Source organism: Galeopterus variegatus, unplaced genomic scaffold (assembly GCF_000696425.1).
Source record: "Galeopterus variegatus unplaced genomic scaffold, G_variegatus-3.0.2 Scaffold6688, whole genome shotgun sequence".
Classification (NCBI taxonomy): Eukaryota; Metazoa; Chordata; class Mammalia; order Dermoptera; family Cynocephalidae; genus Galeopterus; species Galeopterus variegatus.
Window position 1 is genome coordinate 28,809 of NW_007732799.1, and position 17,669 is coordinate 46,477.

The 17,669-nt window shown below is 41.1% G+C and overlaps 1 protein-coding gene across 1 annotated transcript; it reads left to right on the plus strand.

Moving 5' to 3' along the window:
• Window positions 1–1,191: 1,191 nt before the first annotated feature.
• Window positions 1,192–6,450, plus strand: LOC103606562 (chromosome unknown open reading frame, human C3orf70; the record flags this gene model as incomplete). Its single annotated transcript, XM_008591139.1, has 1 exon — window positions 1,192–6,450. A coding segment is annotated over one exon (557 nt), but the record flags the coding sequence as incomplete, so codon positions are not given.
• Between the last annotated feature and the right edge of the window lie 11,219 nt (window positions 6,451–17,669).

Genomic DNA, 17,669 nt, shown 5'->3' on the forward strand with positions numbered 1-17,669 from the left:
CCTGTAGTGCATAGGACAGTCCCCACCACAGAATTATCTGGTCCAGAGAACCAGTAATCCTGAGGTTAAAAAGCCCTGTTGTAAATATGTGCAGAAGATACAACATGAACTAATTGACAAATGGACTAAATTAGGGAAAACCCAAGATGATGCCAACAGTAGTGGCTACTATCTCTGGGGTTTTCAGGGTTTTTCCCACCCTTAGCTCTTTATTTTGAAATCATTTTAGACTTACAGACCAGGTAACATGCATCTCTATTTGCTTATTAGCCCTTGGCACATAGGAGGCTTTGCTGAATGTTGAATGAAGTGAAAGAGAATCAGGAAAGGGACACATTAGGACTGGGTCCATTTAGATTTCACTTCCATGTAAACTATGAAACAGTTGAGGGCTCAGAGCTGAGGGGAAAGTTTGGAGATAAGTTTCTTGGTTTCCTAGAAACATCCAGCAGGTTAACCCCCACATCTACCTGTGCCTTTGCTTCTGCTTGGCTTAGGTTGCCTAGTGCCAGTGGAATTGTGGCAGGGAGAACACCTCCTACTTAGGCTACTCATGAGCTTTGGGTCTTGACAGAAATGATTTCACACCCTAAACCTTACCCTTGCCATTGAGGGCAGCTAGGACAACCCCAAAGGACATTACCTATTGAATAAATTTGTGTGTGTGTGTGTATTCTGATTAAAACAGAAACCCAGAAAAGTCAAAGTCTTCCATAGTTCTAATAATAAACTGGTATATATTCTTCCAGTTTTTAAATACATATATTAACATTTTAACATATCATTAAAGATAAAAATGCAATTTTATAGAATAATATTTTACAACTTGTATGTTTACCTTACTATCTTGTGGACATTCTTTGTTCCAGTGTGATGGATAAATCATTTAAAGTTGTCTGTAAAATAAGGATTACAGTATCCACCCCACCTACTTCAGGAGCATTAGAATGACTCATAAATAAATATAAATTAAGATTTGGAAAGTATGTTGAGTTTCTTAGATGAAAATCATATTCTATTTTATAATTGATTATAATAATGTTGAATGATTCTATTACTAGTTTCTTTTGAGATGTTACTGACTTTAAAAAAAAAAAAAAACATTCTGAATCCTCAGAAACCATTATGGCTGCTTTAGTGTAGTTTGTGTCATACTCTTAGATTTCAACTGTCTTTTTTGTGTCCCCACAGGTAAATACGTGTATCAGCCTATGACCCCTGTGGAACAGCTTCCCAGCACTGAGATTCCTGCTAGGCCTCGGGAAACCACAAACACCATTCAGATCTCAGTCTCACTCACTGAACACTTTTTGAAGTTTGCATCTGTCTTCCGGCCTCCCCTTCCCCCTGACTCACCAAGGTACTGTATGATTTCAGACCTCTTTATTGACAACTATCAGGTTAAGTGTATTAATGGGAAGATGTGTTACGTGCAGAAGCAGCCGACGCCACATTCCCACAAAATGAGTCCTGAGGAAGTCTCTGCACATGATGCCTTAATCTCAAAAGGGAGCAACACACCGAAAATAGATCACTGCTCTTCTCCCTCAAGTTCTGAGGACTCTGGGATCAATGCGATTGGGGCTCACTATGTGGAATCGTGTGATGAGGACACAGAAGAAGGAGCAGAACTGAGTTCAGAGGAAGATTACAGTCCAGAGAGCAGCTGGGAACCGGATGAGTGCACCCTTCTCTCCCCCTCTCAGTCTGATCTGGAAGTGATTGAAACAATAGAAACCACCGTGTGAGGGTCCAGGCAGGAAGCTGCAGCCTCTGAGCCATGCTGAGCTTTTGTACTTTTGTCTGATGGATCCTTCTTTTCAATGCTGTTGATATTTTCTACCCATCTCTGACAACAGTAGCAGTTCAGTGGTCTGCTGATTAGCTTCACTCTTAAATTAGTCTTGTAACTAAGACATTCTTTTTATTATAAATGGTTTTCTTTTGTATTTTGACTTACTTTCTATGTAGCATCTGGTGTCATGAATTGTGACCCAGCCTTAATGTCACTGGGAACTTTGAAAGTGGTGAAATTATGATCACAGAATTTCATGAATCAGATTGAGGAGCTACCCAGACTGAAGGAGACAGTATTTTCTAAATAGCCAGTCCTTCTCAAAAAGACTCCTGGCATTCCTTCTGGCATGCTTGCAGGTACCCCTATCCTGCTAGTCCCACGTGGGAAGCAGCTCACTTGAAGGGAACAGAGTGTGCACTGGTGGATGCCGTTCCTTCCCTTTCCCCTTCTCCCTGCCACGTGCACTGGGTCTGGCCCAGAGCTGCCTCCCCTTACTTCTGGGAGGTCACTGGAGGACATTCCAGCCCCTGGTTATGCCCAGTGTCTGCACAAACCTCCATGACTGGGGCTTGCTAGACCTTCACATATGAGCCGTTTCATGCTCAATTCAGGTTTAACTGACACCTACACTCTGGAGGGTGCTGTGGGGATACAGAATGAGTAAGACCTGATCCCCACCATGAAGGGGCCCACAGTCAAATAGAGGATATGACATGTACAGCTAATGTTACCCAGATGCTCTGGGAACCCAGGTGAGGGAGAGATGTATTTGGCTTGGGCTAGATAGGAAAGGTGTTGCAGATTTGGGCTGGCCTCTTAGGTGGGTTCCCCAACATTTCCCTGCTTTTCTTAATTGTTCTTCAAATTTGGGGAAAACTTTTAGGAAGTTATATAGGTATTCTATTTAGGAGGCTGCCACAGCTGACATCTTAAGAAAAAAATCGATTAATAGTTCTAGTTAGCATGGAAATGCTAAAGGCAGAAGTCCTTTAGGGATTAGGAATGAATCTAATAGGTTTGATTAATTCTGCTTCATTTGGTTGTATGAAGCATTAGAATGAGTTAGGTGAGAAATGGATTAGAATTCAGTATGATGCATGGATTTTTTATGCAAATGCAGAAGCAGTTGAGAGAGTTCACTGCTTAAGTCAGGAGAAAATATTTTGTGTAATATTCATTCACTTTACTACACTAATATTCATAGTATGTTGTATATGTTCTCTTCTCTCACATGCACAAAATAGTGAATAATTCTTATTTAGCTCTCTTCAGAATTCTCCTAATCTCCACTTATATCAGCTATTCTTGTGTGAGCTGGTTATCTGCCATTTCTCCAAATCTTCTGTGAGTCCAGGAGATTTTAAATATGGAAAATGAACACTATCAAAGTTGGAGATAGATAAATACTTCTCATACCCTAACTATCCATGAGTGTGCTCTTGTGGCATTATCTTGTGCTCTGTCAGCAGTATGGCTCTTGTCTTCTATGTCACATTAGTTAGTATTTTAAGAAATGGGAAGAAGCCTGTTGTGTTCTTCCCTGAAGCTTCCATTTGGCATTCTTCACAAACTACTCAAGGAAGAATCTGCTTTCCTAGTATGTGTAGTTTAAGTGATTTACTAGAACTTTTTGTTAGGCTTAGGTGCCCAAAACATCCATAGGGTTTAGAAGGCAGAGTATGAATTTTCCTTTCAAAACACTATTATTTAAAACTTTCTAGATGAGAATGAAGTATAAAGTTCCCACTTATTGAAATTAAAAACTCAACAAGTCACACCCAAGAGGGTGGTAGGAGGAGCTCTAGCAACAACAAGGTACAAGGGAGGGCAGGTGTGTGGGCTTTCCCCTGCTCTGGCCTGGCCTGGCTCAGGTGGCCTGGGGACATCTGCTGAGCCCTGCCTGAGTTCTCAGTGCCTTCCTTGAGCAAGTGGCCAGTGGAAGGCAGGCATGGAAGCTGAATGTCTGCAAGCTACATGTCAGGCCCCAGCAGTGCAGTCGGTGACCATGCGCTCAGGGTTTAACAGCAACACCAGGGCCCCATCTAAATCACTCCATGGATGAGCTCCTTGAATCCACAGATGGGCATACACAGGGGCTTCTTTATACCATTCCCATCAACTTTCTATTTTGGGCCCACATCCCCACCCATTAAGCTAATTAGAGTCAACAATCAGGTCTACAAAGTTATAGAAATACATGGTCATGGGGCCACATTTTTGCAGCTTGGCTAAATGTCAGGGTTGGGCCCTTTATCGGTAATAGCTACAACTTTTGTCTAGTTCCTGTTTTTTAAACTCCTGAACTGCCATTCAGATTAGCCACAATTTTAATGGAATTTTTGGATTTAATAATGGTTGATAATCACTTTAAATATTTGCATAATCTCTTTATAATTAAAAACTCACTGATTCACTTACTACTATCTATTTTATAGAATTGGAGATATTCCACTGGATTCTAAATATCAGATACCCCTGGATCTCAAAACAGCTTTTTCTAAATAAGCACAAGAATTGTTTTTGTCCTAGCACTGTTAATTTTAATAATTCTCTGAAATATATGATTGAACCAGAGTTGATTGTTTATTCTTGCATTACAAAATCTACTGATAAGGATAGAAAAATGTGAAGTTTCAACTTAAATTCTAGGCCTATTCTGTTCCATATCATATGAAAGAATTTCTCTGTAATCCTAATATTATATTGCTAATTTGTATAAGCATATTGATAGGCACTTTAGAAAATGTTTAGACCGCAACGTATACTATAGACATTGAACAAGTGATGTTAAGTAGCCTTTCGATTAATACTTGGACATTGAGAGAGATGAAAGCTTTATCATTTGGACCTAGTAGTATGCTCACTTGGAGCAAGTGTTGGGTTATGTGGATGGACAGACTGCTTTCTTGGGCTTCTGTGGAAACCTGACACCGTTTCCACTTTGTGAAAGTTGTATAAAAGCTATTACGTAGATGCTTAATTCTACTAAATGGGGAATTTAGCTTTCTTATCTAACCAAGATTTATTTCAGAACTTTCAAGTTTCAGATATGCTCATAACTTTTTTGAGAATTGGCAAAGCAATTAAAATGCTTTTGTGGTTATAACTGTTTGGTACATTAAAAAATAAGGCTTTACTATCAAATATAGGGATTTTTACCTTGTAATTTTTAGGATATGAAATGAGAATTTGAGGAAAACTCTGAAAAAAAACAGTTGCTTTCCTGGAAGGGAAAGACTTATAGTTCAAGATAATACAATACATAATAAAACAAAAAACAAAACCACTGAGGCCGGAACAAAACCATGTAGTTGTTTTCCAAAATACTTCTTGGATTTGATCTAGGACTTGATTTTATCTTGGAAGTGGTGGTTTTATTTCTTAACCTCCACTTCCTGGCCTATTTGAAACATCCCAGTTCTTTTGGGACTGATGGTAACAAAATACTTTTATGCATATTTAATTCTCTACTTGTGTAATAGAGTATAACGGATAATTTAGAAAGCTATCAAAATATCCTCGCAAGTTTGGTGGTATAGATACTACTAGGCAAGAAAGAAAGCACAAGTTAAACAAAATGATATTTATATGATCAGCTCTTGATTATTCTGACATCTTGTTCCCAAAATTTTATTGTCACGTTTTGGCTTTTTCCATGAGGAAAACAAAGTTTTAGCTGTTTTCTTTCCTACCCCCTTTTACAGAGGAGGTGTGAACCAGAATTAAGGAGCCAGTTTTACTAGGAGTGCGTGGCTCTTCCCACTGAGGAGGAGGCAAGTGGGGGTTCCACTCATGTTACTAGTACCCTGAGTTCCGGAGACGTCAGTCTTTCTCACATCCAAACATAAGTATAAGGACACTTTTCAAAATTAATCTGGGAATTATTCACCACTTAAAAAATTTGTCACTGCTCCTTTTCATTACTATGGATAATCGAGAGTTGACTGTATTAGGAAAGGGCCATGTTTCAGTTAGTGCTATGAGTTCTTTTTTCTATTAACGTTGAAGCAGTCCTCTCTTAGTAGCCGAACACCTCTGAAAGCGACACATCACTAGCGGTTTTAACATTAAGCTTCCATATTATTGTGTTCACATAGGCTTTTTAAGGCTGTTCATACCTTGCAATATTCACTTACTGTGCTGTTTTTTTAAACCTGTCCATTTTAAAGTTTTAAGCACAATGTTGACTCTTCTTTAATTTCCTAAAATTATATTGTTTTCTTACAGACACCTCAACTTTATTTTATGTATAATACTTCAGAAAATATTGCCTTGTAAAGTAAATGTGATTTTTTTCTTTTGTAACAGAATGAATCTGCTATTTTGGAATTTGGAATATGCCTCTTACTCCCCCAATCCCCCACAAATTGGGGAGTTCTGATTTAAATAACATGTGAGCTAAAAAAACAAACAAAAATCCACATTTTCAAAATGTGAGATATTTATATTGAATGTTTACTGTGTGCTAGGAAATAAGCAATATATGTCCATTATCCCATTTAAACTTCACAGAACTTCATGAAGTGCAGGTAAATATTATCCACAATATATGCTAATGGTCACCAATCGTGATAACTCCCAGAATTCTTTGTAATAAGGACTTTTTTGTTGGCCACATTTGGTTTATATCAAATAAAACTTATATTCCCTCACAAATAGCATTTATTTCACACAAAGAAACAGGCTTTGTGTTCGGTTTACACATGCCATGTAAGACAGAATTTGGCTGCAGTTCTAACTGCAGGTCAGGCATCAAAGGAGGCAGCTACTGCACAGGGCCTTGGGGCACTTGGGGGCACTTGGTTGCCACTTGGTCACCAAAACTCGGGGTGCAAGCCTCAGTATGGCAAGTCCAGGAGCTCACTTTTTAAAATTTAGCACACCCAGAAATGAACAGCTTCTGATGTTGGCATCTATTGAACAACCTCAGTAGGGACCGCTAAACAAATTATCAGTAATAATATCATTGTTAATAATTAGAGCTCAATAGCTACCTTACTGCTTTCTCTGCATAATCTTCACAGCAACCCTATGAGGGAGATTTCAGCACCTCATTTCACAAATTGGGAAAAGAGCTCAAAAAGTACACATTTTTGCCCACAGTGGCACCACTTGTCAGTCGGGGCAGTCAAGATTTGAACCCAGGCACTCTGGCTCTGGAGTCCACACTCTTGGCCCTTTGCCTGCATTGCTCCATTCCTGTCCCTCCCCTGGCAGGCACCTTCCCACAGGCTGGTGGCTCATCTCCTCACCCAGTGCACCTCCTCCCCAGACAGTGTCATAGAAACACCGACAGGCTTCCCTCCTTGCCCCCTTTTCTGTGCTCCACATAGACGCCTCCCATGCACGCACACGCCGTGTTCCTGTAAATACTTCAGTGCTTTCATTAGGCCATTGCTTCTGCCATGTTTAAATCACATCTTGACTAGCATTCTAGTCTAGCTCTTTCTGCCTTCACAAAAGATAACTTGTCTTTGAAAGTGACTCCTGCAGACAGCTAATCTCATCTACTGTGTGTACATTCCACTAATTTAACTCTACGTAATTGCCAAATTCTGGAAGGTATTTCATTGTAGCCTCTTACAGATGCTGACCACACACACTTTTATTCTGCAATGAACTTTCATTTAGCATCTCATCCTCATTACAGTTCAGTCACTGGGAATTGGTAATGCCTTTAACCCTTGGTGTCTCACCTTGGTTTTTTGCTAAGTCAGGACCTTGGGACTCAGTTTCACGGTAGAGTTCAAGGAGGGACAGTTAGAGGTCAGATAGAATTAATTTTTCAGGAAATATGAGAAGTCGATGGAAATACCAGTAAAAAGCATGGCAAAGTAAATATGCCAATGTAGTAATGGTGTTTTGCTGTCTTGCTTTTTTGAATTTTCTGGTTTTCTAAAATGAATCTATGTTACTTTCATAATCAGAAACAACCCAGTAAGTTATTTTAAAGATGGTGAGCCCTCAGGAGGGATGAAGACAGGACAACAGGCTTCCTCTGCAGGTATGGTGAGTGCTCCTCTGCAGGTATGGTGGTGTAGATGGGGTGAGTCAAACTGCCATTTTACTCAGCCTGGGGGAAGCTTCACAGAGGATCCAGGTAGCATGAGATGGCCAGGAAGGCCCCAGGGCTAGGGGGCTGCTGGGATGGATCCTCTGACGACCTGGGGCTGCCCACTGGGGCTCAGTGGTGCTCAGACTCCTCTGGGGCCTGGAGTCCGGAAGACACCACCCCAGAAGCCCTTTCCTCCAACTCTGGGCACGTCCCAGGGGTCTGATTCTGGACATGCATCTTTGGAAAAACATTTTCAGCAGGCAGAGAGTGGAAACACTGCTTCTTGAAAGGATTTCCAAAACTGAATTGTTTACTCACCGAGGCATTCATCATCAATGAGTCTGCCTTCCTCTTCCACAGACACCTTCTCTTCCCCTCACCAGGGTAGGCTGTAGTTGGTAATACCTGACTTTTGTAAAGCATTTCCCACATGTCACTAGGCCCTTTGCTGTGGGTGGAACCGATCGCTTCTATCATCTCAGAGCGGCCAGCAGCCTTCCTCAGTTCACACAGGGGCCTGTGGCAGGCTGTGCCTGGAACACAGGCTCCTGACTTCCCAACCATCCCCTCTGCCTCTCCTGGAGAGCTAGGTGAGTCTCCATCCTCTGATGGCAGGAGGGAAGGGCAGATGCAGGGCTGCCTCCTCCACACATCGGCTGGGGTGTGAAGGCCAAGCTTGCCCCGCCCTTTCCCCCCAAAATCCCTCCTGAGGAGTCCTCTAGACTAAAGCAGGAAAATAATGAATCAGCAACGTTAGTGCAGCAACTTCTGGGTCCCTAAAGTCAGGATTGACTCTTGGAACACGATGGGCCTGTCACCTGCAGACGCTCCCCACTGCTGGGCTCAGCTCAGGCTGTTTCCCTGTCCTCATACTCAGGTGGGGGGACAGACTGCCTTCCTCCATGAAGCCTTTCCCACTGATCACGCCTTCCCCATCCTGAACCACCATGCCAGCCCTGCATGGTTCCTATCTCCTTGCCATCTACACGCCCAACCAGACGGTGAGCAGGACACTCTTCTCTGGGCACACGGCTCTTGCTTGAGAGTGTAGCTGTCCCAGGTGGCTGCAGAGCTCTCTGCTGGATGCTGGATGCTGGATGCTTCTTGTGCCCCCCCCTGCAGCCCCTCCCCCAGAGTCTCCACCACTACTTCGCAGGCCGGGGCCAAGGCTGGTGCCTGATCTGGGTGGGGGAAGCTGGCACCTACTGAGTTCTGAGGTTCCTTGGATTCTAGAATTTACTGACTCCAACATTTTATTTATTTTTTTTAAAGAAAATGTAATTTTATTAATATTTTTTACATTCTAGGATGTGGAGCAGTTGGGAGGGCGGGGGAAAGGGAAAGGGGTAAAGAAATGTGATGGAAGAAGGAGGCGGCACCCCCCTCATTCCCAGAGGGGAGACCAGGGGGCTTCCAGCAGTGGCTTGGTCATTACTGGGCTGGGTGCAGATGTTAGGAGGGTGTGGCAAAAGCCCTTGCTTGGAACCTGGGGACTTTTTGCTGCAGCTTGGTGGTTGTCACTGGCTGGTTGCACGACTGACTCCAACATTTTAAACTGCCGCGCTCAATTTCTGCAGGGATCTGCTCTGATTTCTGTAGAGTGGCAACTAACAGAGATTTTGCTTTCTTTTCTATTCCTTTGATGGGTAAAGAAATGAAAAATTATATCAGAAACAAGGTGAATGAGTCCAAATTATTTTTTTCGTTAAATTTTTATTTTGTCAATATACAATGTATATGATTATTATGGCCCATCACCAACACCTCCCTCCCTCCTCCTCCTCTCCCCTCCCCCCCAAGAATGTCCTTTCCGTTTGCTTGTTGTAACAACTTCGTAAAAGTATAGTTGTTATATCTTCTTCCCCACCCCCCCCGGTTTTTTTGTGTGTGTATGTGGGTGAATTAATTTGTTTATTTTTTAGCTCCCACCAATGAGTGAGAACATGTGGTATTTCTTTTTCTCTGCCTGACTCGTTTCACTCAATATTATTCTCTCAAGGTCCATCCATGTTGTTGCAAATGGCAGTATTTCATTCTTTTTTATAGCTGAGTAGTATTCCATTGTGTAGATATACCACATTTTCCGTATCCACTCATCCAAATTTTTTTTAAAAAAGGAAAAGTTTTGCACAGGTTAAGGTCCCTCCCACACACTCACCTGGCAAACCCTAAAAACACAATGTTTTTATACCCTTGTGTGGTCTGTACAGTTATTTAACCTCTGTCCCCTCCACTAGAGGAGAGACCATGTCTGACTTGCTCACTGCTTATCCCCATTGCAGGGGCAGTACCTGACATATTCTTGGCACTCAGGAAATAACTACTGACTGACTGACAGGCATCGGTTATGCGCCAGGATTGAACATTCATTACTTCTGATTCCCACTGTAACCTGCAGTGGAGAGCACTATCCACCCTGACACACACACTTTTTTTCTTTCTTGAACAGAGTAGGAGACAGACACTGGTCATTTGCTCAAGGATCCTTTCTCCTCATGCTGAGGATGTGACTACACCTTGCGTAACCACAGAGATCAGTTTTTTCCAGGACACCACACTCCTTCGGGGCTGGGAAGGCAGCTGCTTGAGGAAAATATGTGCAAGACACACATGGGCCCAGGGAAAAGCAATCTGGGGACCAAGGCAGGTGTCCTCCCAACCTCGCCAGAACCCACCCCGCAAGGTGATTTCGTCTGCCAGAATCAGCCCCTTCCCCACCTGACAGCCTTTCTCAGGGCCTCTGATTTCCCCCAGATGTATTACAGGTTGGTCTCCTTAAAATGTGTTCTGGCAGGCTCCCCTCGCAGGCGCTCCATGCCGTGGCCCAAGGAAAGCTGATCTGCTCACTTCTAGTCGCCGTAGATGTGCCCTCTCAGTCTTACTGCCGGGTGTGAGCTGAGCCAACATGGGCAGCTGCTCCTTGTGGATCTAGGGAGGCTGGAAGGTAGCTTTTTAACACCCTTGACGCAGCCATTTTGCAGGAATAGATTCCTTCCTAATGAGGCTTTTACTCTTCATTCCCAGGTAAACTTGGGAGTCAGGTACTCCAGGCTCCACATACAACTCATTAGCTGGGAGTTCTCTGAAACTAATTCCTTCTGAATAAAATGGGGATAACAGCAGCCCCACCCCTGGATACTGGGGGAGAATGACGTACCAGCAGATAGTGGTGCTTAGGGCTGGTGGCTGCTATTACTCTCCATTATATGTTATAAAAAGGGTTTTTAGGCCATGCCAGGTTTTACCCTCATTTACCCACAGGTAGGTGGAGTGGGAATATTAGGGAACCCGGAGAACTGACGATAGCAGTGATTCTCAACCTGGTGGCGCTCCAGAGCCATTACCCCAGGCCTTGCATGGAAATCCATCTACTGAAACAGGCTGGGTCCTGGATTGAGCAGACACCTAGGCCAGCTGAGGTGTGCAAACCACCTCATCACCATACCTGATAGATGCACTGAGGCAGAGAGGCACATAAGCCAGAAGCTCTGACAGAGCTCCGAGTCCTAAAGGAAACCCACAATCTGGCACCCCTCCTCTCCAGAAGGAAGCCAGGCTGGGAGGGGCTTTCTGAGGCCCCTTCCCCACCTCCACTTACCCTCACTGGCTCAGTTCTTGATTAATATTACTGTAATTAGACCACAACATGGAGAAAAGGATACTTGGATCTACCTCATGCTGTGCCTTTCAATAAATTCCACACTAATTAAACATGAGGACATACCTAAAAAACACGTGTCTTAGTTCATTTTGTGCTGCTATAACAAAATACCTGAGATTGGGTAATTTACAAAAAACTGAAATTTAATTTCTCACTTCTGGAGGCTAAGAAGTCTGAGGTCAAGGCAGCAGCAGGTCTGGTTGCCTGGTGAGGGTTGCTCTCTGCTTCCAAGATGGCACCTTGTTCCCTCACGTGGAAGGCAGAGGGGCAAGTGCAGCCTCTTTTATAAGCCTCAAGAGGAGAAGCCCTCACGGCCTACCCACCTCTTCTTACAGGCCCCACTTTTAAATACCATCACACTGGCCATTAGGTTTCGACGCCTGGAGGGTAGACAGACCATAACAACGTGAAACTTGGGCTAGTTTATTTATACCTCTGCAGGAAAGTGGTGCTCTTATTGAAGAAGATATCACCAGAGTTTTATTTAATACATATATACAAACCTCCCTTTGGATAATGAAATGTTAAAAGGCGAAGGGACAACAGGGGCTATGACAAATGATGCCTGGTAACAGTGAGCCTGTACGAAAAAAGGTCCATGCCCAGACTCGACCCAAAGTGCCCAAAGGAAATGAACCAAGTTACACAGAGGGAAGCTCAGACAGTACATCTCCATATGAGCAAATGCACAACCCCAAAGCAGTGAAGAGATCACTCAGCCATCTTTTTATAAGAATTAAACTATAAAAATAAAAACAAGTGTTAGCAAAGCTATGGGGGAGTTTTCTGCTAAATGTGTATCCCTCTATGGTAAGCACCTAAGGGCGCAGGAGCTGTGTGTTTGTCACTTTTGTGTCCATGGTAGCCAGCACAGTGTGTGGCCCAGGGCAATGACTGAGTATGGTGGGGGCTTGTAGGGGAGTGTAGAGGGCAGGGGGGAATTCAGCTCAAGCTGGGAGCTTAACCATTTTCAGGTGTGACATAGACATTGTCCATTCAAATATTAAGTGTTTACCAGGCCAAAGGAGAAACAAAGCTGTGATGGACACTGCTGTTTCCGGGCCAACCTGAATGTACCTCCCCCCGATCAGTGCCCTAATTCTTGCTCAGGGGATCATCTCCTCTTCCCGGGGGATGGTATGAGAGAAGGAGAAAGTTCAGACCAGGTATCTGCCCTCCCCAAATAGTAGCTGAAGGGTCTCTGGAACCTCCCTTCCCCAGATCCTCCTTCTTATCACTGTCACAGCCAATGGATGGGCATGTGGCCTGGAAACAGCTGGAACTCAGCACTGGGGCTGGAGCGAGGCACTTGGAGCTGCTTGTTCCAGCGTTCTAAGCTCCCTATACCCTTGGTAAGCTCCCAAGGAGATACGCAGAACCAGTTGCTGTTGCTGATTCTAAAGATATTTCCAGATAAATCTTTGCCCTAAAGGAACTGCTTTGAGGTGGGACCTGATGTCACTACAGGGTAGAACATATGCTAAGTGCCACAAGAGGGGACAAGGTCAGGCTTCCAGATGGCAGGGACTGGGGCTCAGCTCAGGCCCACCACATACTCGGTGCTCAGTGCTGCCCAGGTCTCAAGAGTTGGTTTCTCATCTACTCTTAGATGAGACAAGAGGGCTCTTCACATCCAATCTAGAGTAGGAAGGCATGACATGAACATAAAGAAGCTGCAGTTTATTTAATTGTGCAGTGACTTTAATGACAAGGAACTCTTGACTGATAAAACATGGAAGTGGCTGGGAAGGACAACTGGATGTTTATTGGTCCTGATTTGGGTAGGGGCTCTGATATTCAGTAAACTGCCTTGGTTCTTTTAAAAAAATTTTTTAATTGACAAGTAAAAATTGCATGTATTTATGGTGTATACCATGATATTTTGATATACGTATATGCTGTGGAATGGCTAAATCAAGCTATTTAACATATGCATTGACTGACATATTTATTTTTTGGTGAGAACACTTAGTCTACTCTCAGCAATTTTCAAATATACAATACATCGTTACTAATTGTAATCACCATGATGTACAATAGATCTCCTGAACTTATTCCTAACTAGAATTTTGTGTCCTTGACCAACATCTTCCCAATACCATCCTCCCCCAGCTTCTGGTAACCACCATTTTAATCTGTTTCTGTAAATTCAACATTTTTATACTCCACATATGAGGGTATTTCATAGTTTGTGGAAAAGTAGAATTAAAAAAAAGAATCTTTCCATGAACTTTTTGAAGACCCCTCACATAAATAAGATCATGGGGCATTTGTCCTTCTGTGACTGGCTTATTTCACTTCACAATGTCTTCCAGGTTCATCCATGTTGTCCCAAATGACAGGATTTTCTTCTTTTTTTATGGCTAAATAGTATATCACTGTGTATATATACCACTTTTTCTTTATGCATTTCCACTGATGGACACTTAGATTGATTGTGAATAATGCTGCGATGAACATGGGAGTGGAAATATCCCTTGACATACTGACTTCATTTCCTTTGTATATATACCTAGTAGTGGTATTGCTGCATCTATGGTAGTTTCGAGGAACTTCCATACCATTTTCCATAATGGCTGTATCAATTTACATTCCTGCAACAGTACAATGGTTCCCTTTTCTTCACATCCTTGCCAACACTTACCTCTTGTCTTTTTGATAACAACCATTAAAACAGGTCTGAAGGAATATCTCATTATAGTTTTAATTTGCATTTACCTGATGATTAGTGATGCTGAACGTTTTTTCATATACCTGTTGGCCATGTATATGTCTTTTTTGAGAAATGTCAATTCAGGTCCTTTGCCCAATTTTAAATCAAGTTGTTTTCTTACTATTAAGTTGTTTGGGTTCCTTATATATTTTGGATATTAGCCCCTTATCAGATGTATGGTTTGCAAATAAATTTTCTAATATGGTAAGTTGTCTCTTTACTCTGTTATTTCCTTTTCTGTGCAGAAGCTTTTTAGTTTGATGTAACCCCATTTGTCTATTTTTGCTTTTGTGGCCTGTGCTTTTGGGGTCATATTAAAAAATCTTTGCCCAGACCAATGTCATGAAGTTCTTCCCTTATGTTTTCTTCCAGTAGTTTCACATCTTCAGGTCTTATGTTTAAGTATTTAATCCATTTTGAATTACTTTTTGTACATGGTGTGAGATGAGGGTCTAATTTCATTCTTCTGCATGAGGATATTTTTCCAGCACCGTTCATTGAAAGACTGCCCTTTCCCCATTGTGTGTTCTTGGCATCACTGCTGAAAATCAGTGGATGTAAATGTGTCAATTGCATGTATATGTTTCGGGGCTCTCTACTCTGGTCCATTAGTCCATGTCTGTTTTTATGCCAGTACCATGCTGTTTTGATTATTACAGCTTTGTGATCAATTTTCAAATCAGGTAGTGTTATGCCTTGAACTTTGTTCTTTTTACTCAAGATTGCTTTGGCTATTAAGGGTTTTTTGTGGTTCCATGTGAATTTTAGGATTGTTTTCCTATTACTGTTAAAAATATCATTGGAATTTTGATAGAGATTGCATTGAAACTGTAGATTGCTTTAGGCAGTTATGGTTATTTTCACAATATTAATTCTTCTAATCCATGAACATGGGATATCTTTCCATTTCTTTGTGTTGTCTGCAATTTCTTTCATCAGTGTTTTATAGTATATAGATCTTTCGCCTCTTTGGTTAAACTTATTACTAAGTATTTTATCTTTTTGTAGCTACTATAAATGGGATTATTTTCTTGATTTCTTTTTTACATAGTTTGTTGTCAGTGTATAGAAACACTGCTGATTTTTGTATGTTGATTTGTATCTTGCAACTTTACTGAATTTATTTATTCATTCTAACAGTTTTTTGGTGGAGTCTTTAGGGTTTTTTATACAAAAGATCATGTCATCTGTAAACAGAGATAAATTTAATCTTTTCCTTTTCCAGGTGTGTGCCTTTTATTTCTTTCTGTTGCCTAATTGCTCTGGCTAGGACTTCCAGTACTATGTTGAATAGAAGTGACAAGAATGAGCATCCTTTTCTTGTTTCTGATCTTAGAGGAAAAGCTTTCAACTTTTCACAATTGAGTATAATGTTATCTATGGGTTTGTCATAAGTGGCCTTTATTGTGTTAATGTACATTCTTCTATACCTAATTTGTTGAGAGTTTTTATTGTGAAAGGATGTTGAAATTTATCCAATGCCCTTTCTGCATCTGTTGAGATGATCATATGGATTTTGTCCTTCATTTTGTTAATGTGGTAGATCACATTTATTGATTTGTGTTGTACCATCCTTGCATCCCATGGACTAATCCCCATGATTATGGTGAATGATCCTTTCAAGGTCCTATTGGGTTTAGTTTGCTAGTATTTTCTTGAGGACTTTTGTATATATGTTCATCAGGGATATTTGCCTGTAATTTTCTTTTCTTGTAGTGTCCATGTCTGGTTTGGTATCAGAGTAATGATGACCTCTTAAAACGAGTTTGGAAGATTTTCCTCCTCTTCAATTTTTTGGAAGAGTTTGACAAGGATTGGTATTAGTTCTTTAAATTTTGGTAGAATTCAGCAGTGAAAATATCTGGTTCTGGGCTTTCCTTGATGGGAGACTTTTTATTACTGATCAATCTCCTTGTTACTGGTCTATTCAGATTCTCCATTTCTTCATGACTTAGTCTTGGTAAGTTGTATGTGTCTATGAATTTATCCATTTCTTCTAGGTTATCTGATTTGTTGGTGTATACTTATCCATAATAGTCTTGTATCATTCCTTTTATTTCTGTGGTATCAGTTGTAATGTCTCCTCTTTCATTTCTGATTTTTTATTTTTGAGTCTTCTTTCCTTCTTAATCTAGCTAAGGTTTGTTGATTTACCTTTTCAAAAAACAACTGTTTTGCTGATCTTTTCTATTGTTTTTCTAATCTGTATTTCATTTATTTCTGCTCTGTATTGTTTCCTTCCTTCTACTAACTTCATGATTAGTTTGTTCTTTTTCTACTTTCTTGAAGTGTAACATTAAGTTGTTTATTTGGATTTTTTCTTTTTTGATGCAGCCATTTATCACTATGAATTTTCCTCTTAGAACTGCTTTTGCTGCATCTCATAAGTTTTGGTATGTTGCTTCCATTTTTATTTGTCTCAAGATACTTTTAATTTCTTCTTTGACCTATTGGTTGTTTAGAAGCACATTACCTAATTTCCACAAATTTGTGAATTTCCCAAAATTCCTATTATTGATTTCTATTTTCATACCTTTGTGGTCAAAAAAGATAGTTCATATATTTTCAATCTTCTTAAATTTACTAAGACTTGTTTTGTGGCCTCTATATGATCTATCCTGGAGAATATTCCATGTGCACTTGAGAAGAATGTGTATTCTGCTGCTATTGAATGGAATGTTCTGTGTATGTCTATTAGGGCCATTTGATCTGAAGTGTAGTTCATGTCCAGCATTTCCTTATTGATTTTCTGTTTGGATGATCTGTCCATTGTTGCAAGTGGGATATGAAGTGTCCTCCTATTATTGTATTGCAGTCTCTCTTTTCAGATCTATTAACATTTGCTTTACATTTTTAGGTGTTCCAATGGAGGGGCCATATAAATTTACAATGGTTATATCTTCTTGATGAATTGATACATTTCTCATTATATAATGACCTTGTCTCATTTTACTGTTTTTGACTTAAAGTTCATTTTATCTGATATAAGTATAGTTTTTTGTTTTGTTTTTTTTGTCTGTTTTGAGACCGGCCGCACCGCGCTCAGCCAGTGAGCGGTGACTGGCCATCCCCATATAGGATCTGAACCTGCGGCGGAAGCGCTGCTGCGCTCCCAGCGCCGCACTCTCCCGAGTGCGCCACGGGCTCGGCCCGATGTAAGTATAGTTTAATCCTGCTCTTTTGGTTTCCATTTGCATGGAATATCTTTTTCCCTCCTTTCACTTTCAATCTATGTATGTCCTTAAAGGTGAAGTGAGTCTCTTGTATATAGTTGGATCTTGCTTTTTAATTCAATCAGTTATTCTATAGTCTTTTTATTGGAGAATTTAACTCATTTACATTCAAGATTATTATTGACAGGTACTGCAGCCATTTTGGTAATTGTTTTCTGGTTTTTTTGTAGATCCTTTGTTCCTTTCTTCCTCTCTTGCTGTCTTCTTTT